Genomic DNA, 22,503 nt, shown 5'->3' on the forward strand with positions numbered 1-22,503 from the left:
GGAGACTGAAAGAGAAATAGTTCTACAAAAAACAGAATCCATGAAAATAAATGATTGCTTAGAAAATCAGCTCCAAATTATGTAGGTTTATAGCCCTACTCAACTCTTTTTCGGGATTTAAACCACTTAGTAGGTTGACCTAAGATTCAAAGGTGCTTTATTTCTCATAAGGTTTTTAAAGGTCTATATAACAACACTATTTCGGATCCTAATAGGCTCTGATACCACTGACATTTATGAGTAGAGGAAACTAAAAGAGAATTAGTTCTACAAAAAAACATAATCCATGAAAATGAAAGATTGCTTAGAAAATTCACTCCCAATTATATGAGTTTACAGCCATACTCAACTTTTATTCGGGACTTACACCATTTAGTAGAATTGATCTAACATTCTAAGGTGCTTTTTTTCTCATAAGATTTTTAAAGGTCTATATAACAACACTATTTCGGATCATATTAGGCTTTAATACCAATGATAAATTTATGAATATATAATTTCTGATATGAAAGTACAGACAAGTCTATATATATATATATATATATATATATATATATATATATATATATATATGACATTTCTAAATAGTTAGCACATATACTAGCTGTTAACCATAATGAAAAAAAAAATCCTAAACAACTGAATAGAGAACAAACAGAAACCAAAATTAAGTTTGATTGGTGAGTTTAGTTTTTTTTAACATAATTACAATTAATGAACATGATCATTATGATGTTAGAAAATCAAAATTAATGATCCTATTACATGCAACAAGATTTGCTACATGATCAAGTGCACTTTAATTTGTGAATGGAATTACTATTATAGTATCAATATTTACAGCAAGTCTTCCCATATCTAAGTACGATGACTTTAGCAAAGATGAAATTGACATGCTTCTAATTCAGGGGAGGCAAGGAAAATGAAGACAAGGATCGATACTTGCTTGTAAGCTCCCACAGGTAGATATAGACACTAGCACGAATGGCATATGTAATGCATTGCCCTATAGGAGTTGTAAGGGGTGTTGATCAACTAAATTACAAATGTACCAATATTTGCCATGAATTGAATGAGAGAGAGAAAAAACTTGTTGAAGGCAATATTTCTTAAATTATATGTTGGTCCTAATCACAAGTCTAGCTACAAAATGTGATTGAATACTAGTTTATCATAAAAAGCTTATGAAAGATAACAAACTAAAGAAAAGTGATATTAACAACACAGACATGTTGGGTTTCCCAAATATCATACACGTAGCAGAAACTATTAAACAAAATTATTCAGGAGTCCTTAGGATCCTATTAGAAAGATTTAGAGTTGTTTGGAGATTTATTATCTTAAGATCTGAAATTCTTTGGCTTTAAACAATTCCTTAAAGGCTAGGTTGTCGCAAATCGTCCAATTGTCTGACCTCTAGCAATAATCCACACAAACCAACCATAATAAATCTCTTAAATCCCTACTTAGAATATAAGGATTGCTATGTCTTGAGTGCTAGCTCTATTATTGTGTTTACATAGTTTTTGTCTAACAGGCAACCATTCATCTTTTTTCGCTTGTAAAATAATAGGCTTAGCTTTATATTTATAATGAATCCTAAAAACCCTATAAATAAATAAAAAATATCTATTCGCCCCTTAAATAATATCCATATATTATTTAAGGATAATTTTAGAAATTTAATCAATTAAGTCCTTACTTGATTTTTTTAGGTTGAGAAATATAATCCTTGTATTAATTATATTCTATTCTATAATTTTTAAAATATATATTAATAAAGTCGTACTTAATTAAATCATCCAAGTTTAATTTTTGACTAATGGTTCTTAATGTATGTGACCCATTAGGTTCCTAATATGTTAACCCAATATAAAATATAATTCTAATTAAATAGAATTAAACAATTTAATTATTATCAATTCATTCATTGATTAATTTATATTTGAAGATCAAGTGCATCGTCTACCAACATGTCATGATCCCTCAAATATTAGAAAAATCATTAATGATTTGACTTAACCTTTTAGTGACTAGTTTTTTAGTGTAATTAATATCCTTTCATCAATAATGTTTTGATTTAACATTAAAGCATAAAGTATTTTTGCCATGTTAAATAATGTTTGTTCTCTACATAATAGTCATTCATCGTTTGAATAAGATTTGAAACTTTTTTCAAATCTTATTCCACTCTGGCCAATGATTTCTCGATCAATACTATTTGAAAACATATGAAACATTTTTTTTCTAATTCACCTAAGGTGATGAATGCTTTCTTGATCGCTCAAGTACTTTCATATAGTTCATGCTATATCCAATGTCTACCCTTTCATTACCTCGATTAAGATAACATGTAACAAGATCAAAGTATAATATTTTTTTATATAAGATGACTTAGTGATCTCAAGTCTGAGGATCACATACACAATCGTCATGTGATCCTTTCATAGACATAAGTGATCTCTCCATATAGAATTCTCATGCAGGTCGGTTCAATGTACATGTTTTATGACAAGCATCTACATATTAGTTTTAAGTATCTTTTATACCTCAGCTTATGAGAACAACTGATTCCTTTCATAAAAAAATTAATATAATATGTATCAGTCCTTACGACTTTAATGAATGTCCAGTTTTTAAGAGAGCATCGACCAAGAACATTTTAGGAACAATGCTTTAATGCAATAGAAATCCCATAATTATAACAACTTTATAATTTCCTATGCAAAATATTTTTATTCCATAGACTTTATCTTTACTTTAGATTCATTAATTTAATATTATATGAATATTAAAGATAAAGTAAGTCTTTATTAATAATAAATATATATTTACATGAATATAATAATACCACGTGTAACCAACCGATTGACTACAAGACATATTAAACTAATAATTTATCACTTACAATAAAGCCAATTACAGATGTATCTAATATCATATTGCTTCATGTAGTATTAATGTTTCTACATGGATAATGACTTTATCAAATGATCTTTTAGATTCTCTTCGGTGGGTACTCATTTTATCTTTATATCTTTCATTTCATTGATTTATCAAATCAAATGGAATTTTTTCATTACTTGTTTGGATCGTTGATGAGACCTTGGTTCCTTTGCTTATGCAATGGCTCCATTGTTATCACAGTAAAGGGTAACTAGATCAACAAACTAGAAACCAACCTAGTTCATTGATGAACTTCTTAATCCAAACAACCTTTTTATTCCTTAGATGTGGAGATGTACTCTTATTCAGTTGCAGAATCAGTTGTGCTCTCTTTTTTGGAACTCTTCAAACTCAGAGTATTACCATTTAGAGTAAAACATATATTGATTGATATTTACTATTTTTCGAACATTTCATTAAAAAAATCTTAATTAAAATAATTTTAGACTTCTAGTTTATCTTATCCATTGATGGATCCTATAGCCATGTATAGGATACCATTTTTATCATATCTCTCTTAATCTGTGTCTTAGAACACATGACTTTAGAGGAAGGTGTTCCATGAAAAATAAATAAGAATCCAATCTTAGATTCTTCCATACCTTAAGCATGGATTGAGACAATTTAAGCAACCTTCTAAATCTATCTCTATAAATCTCTATATCCAATATATAGGTTGCTTCTCCTAATTTCTTTATGGAGAAATTCTTGGACAACCAAAACTTTAATGATTAAAGAAAAGATATGTCGTTTTTAAATATGTCATCTATATATAATATTAGAAAAACGACCTAAGGCTTATCCATATTTTTGATGAAATCAAATTTATTGATTATACCATCAAAATTGGATATTCATACTCCTTAAAGCTTGCATAATATCTTTGTATATTGCCTTTCATGTTAGTCTTTCTCTTAAAAACTCACTTAGATCCATTAGGTTTTATCTCTTATGATGGATCAACCAAGTTTCAAACTTAGTTAGTACATGAAGTCCATAACTTCAAGTCATTTATTGGAATAAATATCATATATTACTTCCAAGTCATTGATAGGCTCATCAATTATGAGCAACATGTCATTCACAACTTTTATGAGAGGTCATTATCTTATTGATGCATGACATGTACTACTAAATTTATAGAGATTTTGTGTTTTTTAACATTAAGGTTAAACATCCAATATTTTAGCATTGAAAATATATTTTATCTGGATGTAGTGTTCTAAGAGATGTAGAAAATCTCATTCTCTTTTAGATAATCATTGAAATATTTGGTCAAATATTAATCACCTCGATCCAATTGAAATTTCTTAATACTTATTTTAATTTTATTGCAGTTTATATTGAATTTGGGCATTTTAAAATCAGGCATATACAAACCATTTGTATAATTACTGAATCTATAAAACATCATTATTATAAAAGAACAACATTTGTCTTTAATAATAAATTTATATCCATTTAATACTAAATAAAATAGATACAATGTCTTAAAATACTATAACAAAATAAGAATTATAAAGTTTTGATATCAGCCCGTCAAGCAAAACAAAATAAATAATTCTTATAGCTAATGCAATAACTCTTGCTTCATTAAGCTTCTTTGCCTTCACAATTGCAAGGTATTCCTTGCAATTCCTCTTCCAATGTTCTTCCTTGTCATAACGATGATAGGTGCCCTTATCTTTCTTAATGCTCCTAGTAAGTTTGTTTACTTTAGAGACAACACTCTTATTTTTATTATCCTTCTTCTTAGACATTCTAGAAGATTGAACTAGAAGAACTAGACATTTTTTCTTCTTAAAGGCCCTTCAGCAGTCTTAAGCATATTAAGTAATTCTAGCAATGTACTATCCAACTTGTTAATGTGATAAATCATAATAAATTGTGAAAAGCTTTGGGGTAATGATTGTAAGACCAAGCCCTACTGCCTTTAAAGTTCAGGTGACATACAGGTTAACATCACACATGCAGCTTGTTCATCGTCATCAACATGACGCTGATGTTTATTCCTACTATTTGAACATCCTCAGCAAGCGCATTTGGAATTGGATTTTTAAAAACACACAATATTTTTCTTGCTTGAGAACAATTCTCACATTTCGGTGTCAATTCAAGAAATTTAGTTAAGTCAATTTGTTAGTATCAAGTATGCTTTGTAGGGATATATTACTACTTATTTTGATATTTACTTGATTTTTCTAGATCTATAAATATAATCCCTGTATTAATTATATTCTAGTCTATAATTTCTAAAATATATTTTAATCAAGTCATACGTAATTAAATCATTCCAGATTAATTTATGACTAATAATTCTTAATGTTGTGACTTATTAGGTTGCTAATATGTTGGCTCAAATATAAAATATAATTCTAATAACATAGAATTAAATAAATTAAACAATTTAATTTATTATCAATTCATCAATTGATTAATTTATATTTGAAGATCAGATGCATCGTCTAGTAACGTATTATAATCTCCTAAATATTAGAATAATTAACCAATCAATTGAATATGGGATATATTAAACTAACAAGCAGTCACTTGAGTCCTGTAAAATCACAGCAAAATGTGCTTAGCAGGCTAGCTTCTGCGTGTACTTGTGCCAACAAGAAGCATGGTAAGATAAAGCTTCCCTCTCTGTTGCCTAACCATTCTCTTCAACCTCCCAAATCTCCTACCCATTTCTTGATCCTTGTTATCGTTCTCCCAAGGAAATGCGCCGAGTCTAGCTCTCTTGTACTTTGGACTGCAAGGCAATCCCAAATTTATTATATATCCTCTGAATGTGTCCTGAAATTTGACCAGCCACGTATTGGATCCACAAGTAGGCTTAGGAGGCCTGTTCACTGGTCCACGTGTACGTTCAAGACACGTAGATGTCACGTGCGCTTTTCCTTGCCAAATTTCAACTCAAAAACATATTTTCTTCAGTAGATGAAACTTGCCGGCCACTGATCATTGCTTCGAATCCTCCTAAAGGGAAAAAAAACGGGCAAGGGCTTCTTGATCGATATTCAAGACCCCTTTAAGGTTGGCGCCTTCATGCATGACAAATTTATCAAGAACCCTCACATATATAAGCTGTAGACTACTAATTTCATCCATCTATGAGTACCTACTTCCTTCCTGGGCTTTAATGTCATGTAGAAGATTTTAATCACGGGTCATAATACACTTGTCGAATCCTTATTAAAGCATGGCAATGGAAGGCTCTATACCTTATCTTAAAGCAAAGGATAAGATTTTAATAAGCATATGGATCTATGCGGACCTATATGATTGGTGTGTTGATTTTCCAGCTCCTAGGAGGACTGATCTGATGGAAAGGAAATGCTTTGGTCCCTTTGAGTTGAGGCCAATGGGGATAGCACACATGGACTTTGTGTTCTCAGCAACCAATTAACAGCAACACACTTGGCAGACAGCCGAAAGAGAATGCAGAGGAAGCTTGGAGGCAACTTGTCTCAAGAATTGGAATGTTGTGCGAGCTTTATTGAACTCAAAAGGGGGGCAAAGAAAATTCCAAGCTGGTGGGGAGTCTTGATTTGGGGCAGCTGTGGTTGGGCCTTTGAAGTTTCAAGTACAATAATTATGATTTTTTTTTTAATTAAAGGTATTCAATTTAAGTATATCTTAATTAATTTTCTGAAATCTAAAATTAATAATTAGATAAGATTTCAGTGGCTCTGAAATTTATGATAATAAAACATTTTCCCCTCTTTTTAAAAATGTATTTTTTTGTAAGGATTGGACCTTATACAACAAACAAAAATTAATTTTTTTTATTATTTATTTTTGTAATGCCGGGCAAAAACCCATTTGTTTTTTAAAACCAAGATTGTTAGAATATGCTTAAGGGGGTGTTTGCCAAACACACTCTTAAACCAAAAAAAAAAAAAAACCCTTAGCAAAAACATTATCAATTAAACATAGTCTTAACCTTTGACCTATTTTTGACCCAACTTAGTTGACCCAAAATCTTTGGTCCGACCATAAGCCAAATTAAAGACATGGTTTGATCAAAAAACTAAATAAAAAATAAAACCAAAACTTAAAACCAATCAAACTTAAAACAAAAACAAAAACAAAACTCAATTTTTTAACTAAAAATGGATCAAACATAGAAAAAATGAAGAATACAAAGAACATTCATACAAATTCCAACAACATGTGTAAACCCCGGGAAAAATAATAAATAAATAAAAGTGAAGAAATTCACATATATGGTTAAATAAAAACAGAAATTCAGAAATTTTTTAACATAAATTTCTGGGCGAAATAATTCGAGACATTATACCAAATCCGGTACTGTTGAGGGTTGGATTTAATTGAAGAGAATAATACACTTAAAAGAAAACGGGGGCCTAAATGAAAATAAGGGATAATATAGAGTATAAATAATCTCTCTTCACCAAAAAAATCTGTAGGAACCATGAGGAGAGAATATAGGGAGTTTTATACCCATTCTTGAGAAATCAAGAGAGAAACACTAAAATTTCAAGAACTCATCCAAGATTAAGAGCTTATAGATGGGATAAACACTTGAGAGCAAAGGATTACCAAGAAATTGAACAAGAAGAAAAGAAAGGAGGGAAATTGAACAAGAAGAAAAGAGAGGGAATTGAAAATCTTCAACTGGTTGAAAATCAAAATCTTAATTTGTACCGGATAAGGTATTCTAAATATAATCTTAAAAAAATTCATTTTTAAATTCGATAAAGAATTGATGCCTTGATATTGAATCATAGGTTAGGGTTCTTAGACATAAATTGGAGAAAAAGTATTTATTGTTGAGATTAAGTTAATTCATGTGTGTGGTATGTAGTTTATGAAAGTATTGTGTGAAGGGGAGGAGAGACGAATCTAGACAGACTTGTCTCCTAACTTTCTATGAGATTTCGGGTATGAGGATGAGGGGATTAGGATCGGGTTCCTCATAGAAATTGTAGATTTGAATGTTAGCTAACCAAGGGAACTAGTCTTGCTTAATTTGGAATTTTAGAACTTTAGGTATAGTGAAAAATATGAGGAGTGTTCAGACAGTAACAGTTCAAAGTTAGACAGTAACAATTGGAAATTGAACAGTAACAGTTCATAGTCAAACAGTAACAGTTGGAAATTGGACTGTAACAGTTTAAAGTCAGACAGTAACAGTTGGAAATTGGATAGTAACAGTTCAAAGTTAGACAGTAACAGTAGACTTTCACGTGAATACTATAAATAAGAATATAAAAGAATTGAGTCATACGAACACTTGTATATTGAGAAACTAACATTGAAAATATACATGATATATGTATGTATGTTATTATGAGGAAATGAACATGCATAGAAAGTAACATATGAGTAATGGATGAATATGAATTATCTATAATATCGGCTTGAGGAATCATAACAAAAAAAAAAACTTCCTTGTGATTCAGGAGGAGCAACCAGGATTGGATCTTCTGTTAGGGGAGGTCGCGAGACAGGTGAAGCAGATGTGTGATTTTCCCTCCTATTTGCACTTATACAATTTAGAATCCTTCTGGTGAATGTAATTATAATAAATATCATTTTCAATGTAAATAAAGCCTAGTGTATTTACAAGATTAGCTTCGGCTAATGGCATCCGTGATAGGATTGTCGGGAAATAAATTACATGATTAGCTCCGGTAATGGCATCCGTGATAAGATTGCCGGGATATGAATTACAGGATTAAACCTTGCAAGGTCACCCAGTTTATGCAAGTAAATAAAATTATTCAATTTAAAATATACAAATGAGTATTAATTGGGTTTAAAAAATTTACAAGCAAATATAAGTTTTTTGTTAGAATTCTCATGGATTCGATAGAAAGTTAATACTTCATTCGTATTCATTACATGAGCATACATATATTCTTTATCAACATAATGGTATGTTTATTTATGTAACAGGTCCATCAAACATCCAGGAAGATCATTAGTTTAGGACTCTACTTTGTGAAGCTTATGTGAATATTTAACTTAAAACAAAAGGGAATTAACGTGTATATGTAGTATACTTTTGTGCAAACCTTGATGTATTTATAAAGGTTCAGCTTAGCGTGTAGTATTTTAGTTATCTTGTAATTAACCCTTTTGAAATATTTAAGAACACTTCTTATATTGTAAATACTTTCTTTGCATGTTAGTATTCCTTTTCCTTTAAATTTTATGATATGATGTGTTGGACTATGTTCATATTGAACTTACTCGTAGGATATATATATAGTGTGGAATTATAAGGTTTCATATAAGGTCCGGAATTAAAGGACCTTGTAATGATAGGTTGATTAAGTAAACTGATAATAATGGATAATTTGGGATGTTCTAAATGCAAACGAAACTCTGCCGAATTTTTGGAAATAAAAAAAAAATTACCCTCAAATAGAAAGGATATGTTGGAATCTTTTAACATTGATCGAGTCGTACAGCTGGACTATTACAACATGACTCTCCAACCAAACCATATACGATCAAAACAATGTCATAAACATGTTGTGAATCATGCAAGGATCAATAATCTAGCATCCATTTACTTCTATTATCAAAGAATCTTCACGATTTTGGTCCAAATAGTTTTCAGTTAAAAACCAAAATCCTAGGATTTAAACCCATTAAAAACTTGTTATTGATGCCAATAAACCCCGGATTATTAACTAGTCAAATATCATGAAGTGTTTAGTGCAAAGAAATAGACCAAAAATAGTCCAAATCATATAGCTAAGGCAACGTTCTTCCTAAGAACAACCCAGCTCAATAACCCAGAAAAACCCAGCACACTGCTAAACCCCAGAAATAGCTTTCTAGGCATTTAAACATACTATTTTTAGTCCTCATAAATCACATTACTAATACCAAATATAGTTGAATCAAAAGAACTATAAACATAACTGCAGCCCCAATGGTAGCCAACAATAACATCAATTTTCAATTCAAAACTGACCCTCTAAACAACTTGGAACCCAAATCAAGCTCAAGAACAAAAAAAAAATACATTAATAAAAAAAAAGCATCAAACACATACTACCATATTTGAAAACATACAAAAACCATTTTATTTTAAAAAAATAAACATCAAAATATTTACTAAACATCTAGTAAATAGTAACAAACAATTCAAATTAAAATTAAACAAAGAAAAACAACATTTCATGCATTAATCAAAATACAAGATCAATACAATGTTTAACTAAAAACAAGTTTAAAACACCACTGAAACATGTAATGAAGAGTTAAAGGTGTGCCTCATTGACATCATTTGCTAGATTAGAGAAGTGTTTTTTATACCTTCTAAGCTTTGATAATGGTTGCTACCCTTTCTTTCCTGAGCTTGCTACTTTTTCTCCTAATCGAGGAAATCTTTGTACTAGGCTCTTAAACCTTCACACTTGAAATTCTTTTATCCTATCTTCCACCTTTTTCTTTCTCTCCTCGTTGTTGCCCTCTGCCTTCATTTTCCAGGGGTATTTATAGGGTTTCAAGCTATGATTCAATCAAAGCTTGACCCTCTAATCAAAATAGGAGAGTTTTGGGTACGTTTTATAATTGTCAGCTCTGTACATATATTGGTTTCACAATGATGGTTTTGCAACAAACTTAGTTTTGGAAATTTTTGGTGGTTTTCCCAAACTTAGAGACCAATGAGCTTATTTCTAGCATTTTAATCTTAAGAGAAACTTGGTCACCCTTTGATAAGAACCTACTGAGAAGGCTTGGAGTGCGAGCATACGAAAAAGATTAGTGGTTTTGTGAAATGAGTATCACATCCATTGATGACTAAGTTACCCATTTTCGAGGCTTCATCGGAGTAACTCTGACGTTATCGTCGTTGAAGACCACTTGAATTGGTAGTACATACTTTTTGTTTGGATCCAACCATACTTGATTTGAAGGCTTGTAACTTCACATCTATTCACTTGAATGTGTCAACTTGATCATCCCAGAATTTGCCAATGCAATGGGGCTGATCGGGGACAAGATGTTGAGATTATTGCAGAAAATAGGATGCAAATGTTTGATGAAAGTAGCTGATCTTTGTAGAGGTGGTATTCTCTTGAATGGTGGTGATTACAACCCCTAAGGTGGTCAGAAATGCCACATTCATTTGCCTTAAACTGCCTCCTCGATCAGCCAAAAACCATCAAAGAAGAAGATACATAGTGGCTGAAAGACACGTTGTCTAGGCAAAACCCTAAAAATTAGGGTTTTTAATTTGGGATTTTGGAAAATTGCAATTTAGTCTCTTTTCTTCCAATTTATTTTATTGTACCCGTAATTACCTCTTAAACTCTTAATTTCATGCAACTTTATCCCTATCAAGCTCAATTGTTAGCTCCAAAGTTGACCACCTATTTCATTTTAGTCCTTAGTTATGCAATTGTGCATTTTGACTCTCGATTGATCAACAAACTTCCAATTTCTTCAATTTACCTCTAATTTGATCAATTTCAACACTTGCATTCACATACCTTTTTCAGTTTAATCCTTGGTTTTGGATTCAATCAAGTCCCTAATTGCTCATCAAACTTCAATATTTATGCAATTAAGCCCCTGATTTAACCATATATCTTCCAAAAAAAGCCTAAATTGACTTTAAAAATCAATTTTTCTTGCAATTAAGTCCTCAATAAAATTAATTAAGCTTTCCAAATTCTCATTAAGTCCTTACCTATCTAAATTTGTATTTCTTTAATCCAAATAAAAATATTTTCTCCATTGGGGCCCTTTGTCAATTAGAATTGGGTTGCCAATTTTACCAATTTTATACATTTTGGTCCTCCAACTTTTTCACTTGTCATTTTGATCCTTCATCACCAACTTAGACAATCTTCTAGGCTTTCTTCCAGTGTATCTTCTTGTATTTTGGATTTTTTTTCTATTTTTTTCTTGATTTTTCATGGGGTTAAAAGTAGGTAACAATACCATAAATGATTGATGGGCACCATAATAGGTGTAGATTCTTTTGTCATATTTTTTATCTGAAGTAATTTTTCTTAAGTTGTTTGTAATGACCTGAAATTTTCATGTAACTTTCATATTTTTAATCATCATATCTGAGTATAATGGGGTGATTTTTTTTTTGTACAATCTGTCTAACAATACATTCATTATTGATTATTTGGTTTACCAAATTTACAATAGAGTTTCCCCTATAACTTTTACATTTTCTCAATTCTTTTCTTATCCTTTTGGGCAATACAATATTAAATAACTTTATTACATACACGCAGTAACCTTTGGCCACCCACCAATTCAATTATTTCTCCATTTGATTCTTTCACATTGCTTCTCATTGTTCATCTTATATTCTATCCATTTTTTATTTACTTAAAACATATGTGTGACGGACACACGCACACACACACACACACATCAAAAGAGATGCAATAACCAAATGTTAGAAATACAAGCATACCATTTACTACATTTCAAGGTGAAGTTATTAACACAATTTTAAGTATTCGTAGTACATAAAAAAAATACCTAACAAAATTATAAATAGTACAATGACACGATCAGTGCTAGCCCATTTCGTGTCATAGACTTTCAATATATATAACATTATAAGAGTTATTAGTTGTCAAGAAGACTTATGTTCATGATTTTTTTATGAGGAAAAGGAATTATTATGTCAATTAGCACTTTTAACAATCCTGCTCAAAACATTCAACTCAAGTTCAATAATACCTCAACTCTTATAACAATACTCGTGCTCATCATTGCAACTAAAATAACATTACAAATTTAACATCTAGCCATAAATTACATACGTTGTTTTTTATAAGGAAGGAGAACAATATACTTATCTAGAATTCTTTTCGCATTGATTTCATCATATACGTATTGAATCACATACTACTTTTTATGGTGTCTAAGTTCATATTTGTTACTTTCAACATTGTTTTTATGATGAATTACGTAATACATTCAATTTTAAGATTGTCGACTATACATCACCACATAGCAACTTATTTGCCTAATTTTTGATTGCCCAATCAATAATGAATATTTCATTTTCTTAGTTAACGATTTTCTTGGGTACAATCCTTGAAGTAACCACACGTATTAATCTTATGTTTACTCGTCACCATCATTGCTTAACATGATTTGTTGTAACATTACCATATCTCTATTTTCTAGGTATCACAATTGTTTGTTATATTATCAACCCATTAACATTTATTTTGACTTAGTAGTACATCAAACGATATTATGTCTTAAGTTGTCAATCACTCCCCTGTCATATACATTTTTTTAAGCATCAGTTAATGGTCTTACACAATGTTTTTCATTATACAATCAATGATAGTTTCAATGGTTTCCATTATTTGGAAACAATAACACCGTGGCTTCTACTCATTAGAAACAACAACACAATGGTTTCCATTCAAAACAAAGATATCCACATGAATCCTCTTTTTATTAGGAACAACTAGGAAGTAACTTTTATTGCCCATAATTTAATTTAAAGGACTTGTCAACTTAAATAGAAGCATTAGGAAAGGATAATCTACATCATCATCTTATAATTAATCAAATCGTACTTGTTTCCTTGGTCATCATTCTTTTAGGCAACTAAACATCAAAAGTTGCCATATTCATAAATATTGGTAATTAATTATCAACTATCAATTCATATATTGTCCTTAATCACTAATATTGCGGTCATTAAGTATCGGTCCATTTTTATCCTTAGTCACTAACTCTGCAGCCACTAAAGTATCATCCTTATCTCATCCTTAGTCACTGATATTATAGCCACTAAGTATAATCTGGTCATCCCCTCACGGATGCCAATGATTATGGCAAACCCATTTGATTGCCAATAAATTCGGTTATTAATATCTTCCTACCAAGCTATCTTTAATATTTTACTTCACATCTTTATACAATCTTATACCACATTATTTTATTTGAGTTATGTTCAACAAACAACTGATGACATGTATTATGGTCTAGGAATCCTTGTACATATAGGATTCTTCCATGCATAACTATTCATTCCTAACTATGATCAATTTTATATATGGTTCTTTAAACATTAATTTTGATTATGAATAACACATCATACTTTTTATTTCATCATATTAGTAAATGCTTTCAAATGAGATGGTTCACAACACTTATTACCGGTAATCCCAGTATAAACCCCATTAATTGGAGTTAACCTCATCCTTTACTCTCGGCTATCCAACATAGATATCATTAGCCAAAGCATCGACTATCCAATATGGGTTCCATTAGTCAAAGCTAATCTTATTATACCATTAGTCGAAACTAATCTCATTAATCAATCCCAATTATCCAATATGGATACCATTAGTTAAAGCTAATCACATCATTTGATCCTAGTTATGGATACCATTAACCAAAGCTAATCTCATCAATTGATCCTAGTTATCCAATATGGATACCATTAGCTAAAGCTAATCACATCATTATTCATTACATTTCATGATTAATTTTAATCGATTGAAATCAGGGAGCGGTATTATGTATAAATACTTAAGGATTTGATAATAATTAGTTAAAGGTGGAAACCACCTATCTGACCCTCCTATAATGTCTCCTCGCCTAGTAGAAGATCTGATCCTGGTCACGCCTCCTGATACATAAAATGACCATTAGTCATTATATTTTTATTTTGGTAATGTTAAAAACCATTTCCACACATATATCAAGACACACATACATTCATTCAAACATCTTCCATGTTCGTATAATTGTCTATTGATAATATTGTAGTAAGACATTCATCTCTAATTTTAATAAAGGTCATCTACTAACATTATATCATTATGACACTAAAATTGTCAACAAAATTGAGTCATTTTAATATTGAAAATCATTAGCGAAAGCTAATTCATTATAACACTAAAAATCATCAACAAAAACTAAGTTATTCTGACACTGAAAATCATCAACGAAAACTAAGTCATTTTGACATTTCTTTGTCCTAAATTCACGCATATGGTCAATACCAATTTTCTTTCTAAAGACCATACTTCAACCTAGTTTTTGACATAAACCACAACCAAATTTACTTTCAAAGTTTATGAAGCAAGGAAAACATGTAATGTTTTTATTCCATGACAATATCACACATTCATCAAACATTGTTAAAGGAGAACCATCACTCATTAGTATCTCTATGAGGATCTTTCTTTGTTATCCTCTCTTTAGGTGGCCGAAGCCTATGTCATTCCCCTAACAAGCATATTTTTTTGTTCTTCATGTGGCAACATCAAATTCTCATTCATTAACGCGTGGCATAAGATGTTCTACGCATTACAATTACAAAGTTCTGCTAAATATATTCAAGGATCATATTCTTTTTCATAATCTCATCAAGTTCATCACAATGTTGTCAAGTAGTGTGCACAATTAAGTTCAACATGTATATTCTCAAGGATTCTCCCTTCTAAATTTCTAAACACCATTCATAAAATTTCAGTCAGATCCAATGGTTAGATTGAGAAATATGATTGATGCCGTAAAACTAGATATTAAATAGTTTTACACCAAAAATCCAAATTTCTTGCATACCATTTTATTTATTTACATCTTCATAATTTTTAAAATAATTCATTGATGACTCTCATCCATAACCATCATAAGAATTTGCTTAGAGTTTTCACCACTTTCGGTCAACATAGTGTAATTGTACGCGGGGCTTATACTAGAAATTAATGTTTATTTCCCCATAAAATCATACATTGTTTTCTTGGAATGCTACTCTATTATTATTATTGTATCGTTTTTTTTCTCCTCCTATTTATAAAAATTTCTATTCTTAATTATCATATCTTTATCAAAATTTACCATTTTTAGTATTGATTTACCAATTTTTTAGCTGGATGTTTAAATAAGAACTTAGTTAATTTAATTTATTTACAAGAGAGCATTGATCCATCTATTTTATGGGCTAATTAATTTAGGCAACTAGAGATGGATTTTGGGCTTATTTTTTTTAATGCATAGTTTTACGCTATCAAGCATAAATTTTTATTCGATCTTTGAATGAGGTTGAGATTTTATTAGAAGTTTTCAGATGTCTTGTTTTATATTGAGTTAAAATTACAGGTTAATCAGACATCGAGAAGGCCTTTTAGTAAGGTTCAGAAGTTACTGTGTAAGAATTATATTAGTTTTCTAGTTATTTTAAGGTTATTTTTTTTATTTAAAACTTGTTTATTATTTTTTCAGTATTGTTTAGGATATTTTTAACTATTAGTTATTTAGCTTGAATTTAGGTTTTTTAGATTAACTTGAATTTCAGCAATTATTAATGTGTACAAGAGGTTTTGCTCATACTTTTTTATTCTTTATTGAACTACTTTAACTAATTCAAGATTTAATCAAGCTTCATAGCGTCTCCTATGCTTCTTGCTTGCTTCTCTTCATAGGCGTTGAGTGAGGTTTTTTCTGTTACTTATAGTCTTAATGATTTAATACAGGTTATCGTTATGTTAAGTTTCAAGCTTAAATTTAACTTTCTTGGATAGAATTGATTGGATTATAAGTTTCTGAATCTTTATATCTATGGGTTCATACCACAATTTTACCCAAACAATAAGTTTTGTTAGATATTTTTAGAAAAAAAAATCATAAAATAGATTGATGATGTGGTCTTTGTTAGCTTTTTTTTTTAAATTTAATTTAATATAGTTTAAGAGTATATTTAAGGTTTGTAAAAAAAAAAAAAATAGATATAGTCGAACGAACCCAAGTATGTACTCAAAGCCAAGCCAAAGCCTTGTGTACTAAAGGAAAGTTCCCATTTGCAATCCCTCCTTAACATGCACCATCTCCTCCTCCTCTTCTTCTTCACCATGCCCTCTTCTTCTTCCTTCACACCAAAACCCCACAAATCTTCATCTTCAAACACTGCAAACACGAACTCCAATCCAAATTCAACCTCCCTCCTCTGCAAACACTCTCCATCTGCAACTCTCGACCTTCTCATCCTAATCTTAGTCCTTTTCTCCGGCACTTTCCTCTTAACCTCTTACTTCTCTTACATCTTTAACTCCCTTTCTCTCCTTCTCTCTAACACCTCTCTTTCCCTTCACTTCCCTCCTTTTTCTTACATTCTTGGCTTCTTCTCTCTTTTTATTCTCTCCATCCTTTTCTTTGAGTTCTGCTGTGGACCCAGATCTCGAAAGTGTCACCAACCTGGCTGTAAAGGCTTCAAGAAAGCGATTGAGTTTGATTTGCAATTGCAGACTGAAGATTGTCTTAAATCCACTGCTGCTAATGACGTTGATAAGTTGCCTTGGAAAGGTGGGACTGTATCTAATCCTGATTATGAGTGTTTGAGAGCTGAATTGAGGAAGATGGCTCCGCCTAATGGGAGGGCTGTTTTGCTTTTTCGTTCTAAGTGTGGTTGCCCTGTTGCTAAGCTGGAAGGATGGGGGCCTAAACGTGGTCGCCGGCATAAAAGGTGAGTTTTTTGTTCACTGCTCATTTTGGGCTTTTCTTTTGTTTGATTTGATTGATGTTCTTGTTTTTACTACATCAATGATCATGCTTTGTTTGCTATTTTTGAGGATGTGAATTTAAAGTGTAGTTATGTGTGAAATTCCGTATGAAATGGGACCAGCCTTTTGTGTCTGGAGATTGATATGATATCTTCTATTGATCATTGGATTTAGTTGCAGTTGGCATGCTTTAGTCAAAGGTTTCTTTTTTTCCCAAATAGGGAAATTTTGTTTTCTTTTTTATTTTATTCTAGAACCTCCATGTTGGTAAAATCATGAGGTTGTTCGAAGTATACGATGAACTCAAATGGTGCTAATCTAATTACATGCTTAATAGAATCTGGTCTATACTGTTACGGTACATCTTTTACTCAGTGGAAAGTGTTTTTATTTAGGGATGAGGTAATGGTTGTTTGTATATGTTCAACCTAGGAATTGCATCATACTTACGGAATTTTGATTGCTCTGTATCTTGTTGATTCCTTGGGAAATAATATGGTTTACTTGACACGTTCTCTGTTAACATAGGTACTCTCACTTTTTTGTGCTTCATTTTGTTTTCCTTTTCCATAATGTGGTCACTTGTTGATTAGTGATATGCCAAGCCATTTTCTAGTGCCTTTGGATTTGATACTGCTATGTCTGAGATATCTAAACTCTTCTCTAAATGTTTTGGCCCTGATGGAGTTGATTTTGATAGTAAAAACATATTCATTAATTCCAAGGGACCTTTACAAGAAACTTTGGTGAGGAACAAGTATGTTATTTGATTATTCCAGAGGATGATACTATCTGGCATGTTTGTCTGATTACTCATTCTTTGATCTCTCCCTCTACCATTAATATCCTCAGGCTTTCTGGTCCTTTGGCTTCCTTTTATCAAACCATCATGCACTTGTCTCTGTTTGGAACATTACATGCAAGTTCTTTTTTATGTTGATCACTCTCGAATAGTCTTGTTTGCACTTGGAGCTTGTTTATTTCCTTTTCTTAGCTGAGTTGTTTTGATGGCATCCAGACAAATTTTGGCTGTTGCAGACTGAATGCAGATTGATTTGTTCGAAAGGTTACGTGCAAGTCACATGGTTAATTTTGTTAAACACATGTGGCATGCTGAGTTTGGGTGGAACATTTAGGACCTTAACACTGATTGGGTTGATTGAACAATAGGCTTACAGTCGATACTGGTCAAGTATTAGGTTTTGATCAATAATCTCTATATTCTGTATTCCTGACACATTATGGGTAAACCCACCACTTGTCAAATCTCGTTTTGATCATGGGTGTGCTGAGTGATAGAACCTGTGATATAACAAATGTACACTTATTGAGGTCACAGATGAGATTTTACTTGGTAATTGTCCAATTATAAAATGACTCTCTGGAGTGCTCATTTGCTCACAGTTTATTGATGAGAAGCTGCAAGTGAAATTCTTTAGAGGTTTCTATTAGTGGTGCCGTTAGCTCCCAATTATTTTGCCCAATCAAGTTTCCAGCTAACTTAGTCTAGGTAATAGGAGTATGAAACGTCTGATCAAAGGAGGTTTTACCTGCTTATAATAAATTATGTACCTATACTCAATTAAATTTTCTTGAGCTTGGCCTTGACTGCTCAAGTTTTAATGTTTGACTGGCTATATTATACCCCAAACCCTCAACCCAATGAAAGAGAAAAGAAAAGGAGTGTGAAAAACAAAGGATATGTTTTTCTGGGACATAGTTATTCATTTGACCAAAGGAGTCTTTGAAGTGGAAGGAGAAGAGAACTCCAATGCCTTTTTTCAACGATGAAGCATGGTTGAAACAAGATATGATATCGGGTTGGTTTGAAAAATTTGTGAGAGTTAGATAGGGCTGGTGATGAGCAGCAATACAGTTAGTGGTGGCTAAGTGCAAGTGGTGAGGATGGATGGCTGCTGGACCTAAATTACATAGAACATGAAGTTGAGCTCTGGAGTGTGATTCAAGAATTAGATAAACATGTCATCAACTTGACCTGGAGGAGTTGGAGTGTGGGGTTGGTCATTTCATTGACTTGTGATTTAAGCCTTTTGATGCCTGTTTACTCCTCTCATACTCATTTTTCTCAGTGGGGGTCTTATAGAGATCTATCAAAGGTTAGGTTTTGGAAGCTTCCATGACTAAAAAAAAGTTTAGGCTTCGGAAGAATTTGGCCTTGGTGGAAACTTTTCTAAAACAGCCATTAGCATTGCCAAAGCTCCGCATGAACTTTTCTGCTAGAAAGGTATTGGTGGATCTTACACTAGAAGCATTTGCTTGATGGTCATTGTTAAGAGTTGTGAGTTGCTGCCCTGTTTCAAATGTGCAGGCTGATCCACGCAACTGGTCCAACCCTGCTTGAAAGTCATAGCATTTGTTTTCTTGTGTTTTATATGTGGTTCTTCCTGACACAATTCACTACTGCTGGCAGTCAAAATAGCAGCGTCCAGTAAAGAACCCCCTTCTGCTACTCGTTAAACACCCCTCTTTGAGCAGTGATTCGTATTTACCTTAGTCCAACAAACTCCTTATGATGTCTTTGGCAATCCCTCTTGAGTCTGTTTCTTAATGTTTCGTGTTTTAGGTAAGTGATGTGGAAGATCATTTAAACTCATCAAGTTGAACAGAAGAGATAAGTATGGACAATGTATAATCCAAGGATGTTCCTTTCCGCATGAATAGAAATTAAATTTTGTGTTCTTGGAGTGAGTTGAATGCTTACTGGCAGATGCAGACAAAACCCACTTCAATGAACAAATTTAGGCAAATTCTAAAATTTCAACCATGTTTAAGTGATATTGTGAAAATGAGAAGATGGTTAATTTCTTGTTAATCTTGATTTATCTACATCTATTCCTTTTTGGTCTCTCTCAAGAATCAATGTTTAAGCATTAATGCTGATTTAGTTGCGAGGAATCTCTTGATTACAGTAAATTGGTCTGTCTTCATTTTGTCTCTCTCATGTATTCTTCATTACATGGTAATCATCCTGGTTTCTTTGAATGTTCGCAATATAACACAACTTCTTTCATAACCTGTCCTGGCTTTATTATCAAGACTCACTCCCTGAATTATTGGATTTGGGGGGATTTTCTTATGATAAGATCATGTTTAGTTTTGGGTGGTGTTAGTCAATTATAACCCAAGTTTTAGTTTCAGCATAAGCTTGGGTTGTTGGAGGAAATGGCAAGACTGTCTATAACTATGTATAAGTATTGGACACAGTAGTTGGTCATCTATAGATTTCATGTTTAACATTTACACAGAGAATGCATTACCATGCTGCTTATGATACTTTTATAGTACTATTTAAAACTTGTGATCTCAGATTAATCGAAATAACATACTTTGTTGTTATGGTTTTAACTTTTGGATTTGCTGGCACTTGTAGGGCTCTGGCTAGTGTGGCTGCTAATGGAGGAGATCATCGTTGACAGTTCACAACGGGTTTCGCTGTCATGCCCTTTATGTGCCTCCTCTTGTTTACCTTGTAGATTTTGGGTGTTCCTTCTTCTTTCAATTCAAGAAGGATACACTCCTTGATCAGGACACGTTTTCTAATCCCATGATCAGGCCGAGCCTCACTTTCCACGTGTCTGAAAGTCATACCTTTACATGAACTTTCATGTAAAATTCTTCTCATTTCTGAAAAGTCATACAGATTTAACAAGTGACTTGCATTCCTCCTGGAAGGAATACCAAATTTAATGGGAATAAATATATAGATTTGCCAAATGAGTAGCTGTTCACTTTAATATATAGCAGCTTCTTTTGTGTGCCAACCTTTGATAATTTGGCTTTATATCAGATACGCACCGCACCGAGTTGTTGAACAGGGTGGATCATCTGAGACCTAGACTCCTAGTGCTCCTAATTTCTTGACAAGCGATTGATGATTTCATAGGATTATCTACCTGGGCCTTCTTTCTGGTCTCTAAATTAGCACTCTATAAGATGATGATGATGTTTCTTCTTGTTCACCTGCTCTCTTCTTTGTGCTAATGGATCATGAAACATTCCGTTCTCATGCAGCAAAAAATATGGAGTGCATATCCATTTGATTGGCTTTGGCGAGGCATAAAAACTACTGGCAAGTACAATATAACGTTAAAAGTTGTCGAGCACACAAACATTGCAATATGTTGAATGCCCAATCATTTTTCTTCTATGTTGACTGGTTTTGAGTTGCAAATGAATTTGTTTCCTTTTTCAAGAATTGATCTCATTAAGTAAAATGGGAAAACTTGATATTAAGAAATCTCCGCTTAACAATTGAAGTGTTAAGTTTTTCATTTATTTTTGGGTTTTAAAAGTGCGTGTTTTTGAAAAATATAAATTTTTTTTATTTTTTTTTTGTTTCAAATTAATATTTTTTTGGTGTTTTTAGATCATTTTAATGTGCTGATATAAAAAATGATTTTTAAAAAATAAAAAAAATATTATTTTAATATATTTTTAAATGAAAAACACTATAAAAAATAATCGCAATCATAATTCTAAACAGGTAATAATACAATTCTTTGATTGTTCGAGTTCTTCTATTTTTTTCCTGCAAAACTCAAAAAAAAAAAAAAACTAAGGTAAGTTTTCATCAACATCATAGTTAATATGGTATATTTAAATAGGTTTTTTAAAAAATTATATATTGTAGCTTTTTCTAAACTTTAAGATAGTTTTTAGTGGAAATTATACAAAGTTATATGTAATAATTAATTAATTAAATATTTTCAAATATATGATTAAAGTAAAATACTTGTCGTATCACACCACATCTAATGTGATCCATTACAATCAATTCGAAGTCATTAGTAAATTAGTTACGGAGATTCAACAAGATCACACTATTTATAAATATAAAATAAAAAACAAAACATGACTTTAGTTATTTACCAATAATTAAGCTTAAAATAAAATCTAAAAAAGTAATTGTAAATTTCTTCTTCATATTTAAAAGCAATTTGCGTGACCCTTCGCTTTGTGCAAGAGGTCTCATATATTCGAGAGGTGGTACAATGTTCCTAAACTCTTCCTGTGGTGGCAGTTGGGTCTTTGTATGTGTAAT

At 31.6% G+C, this 22,503-nt stretch overlaps 1 protein-coding gene across 1 annotated transcript; it reads left to right on the forward strand.

Moving 5' to 3' along the window:
* The first annotated feature begins 16,693 nt into the window (after positions 1-16,693).
* Positions 16,694-21,176, forward strand: LOC133696190 (uncharacterized protein At5g19025-like). The gene is made up of 2 exons (XM_062118297.1): positions 16,694-17,404; positions 20,833-21,176. Exons 1-2 carry the CDS (start codon positions 16,761-16,763, stop codon positions 20,873-20,875), a joined length of 687 nt encoding a protein of 228 aa, XP_061974281.1. The 5' UTR covers positions 16,694-16,760; the 3' UTR covers positions 20,876-21,176.
* The last annotated feature ends 1,327 nt before the right edge of the window (positions 21,177-22,503 follow it).

This window comes from Populus nigra, chromosome 6, assembly GCF_951802175.1.
Source record: "Populus nigra chromosome 6, ddPopNigr1.1, whole genome shotgun sequence".
NCBI lineage: Eukaryota > Viridiplantae > Streptophyta > Magnoliopsida > Malpighiales > Salicaceae > Populus > Populus nigra.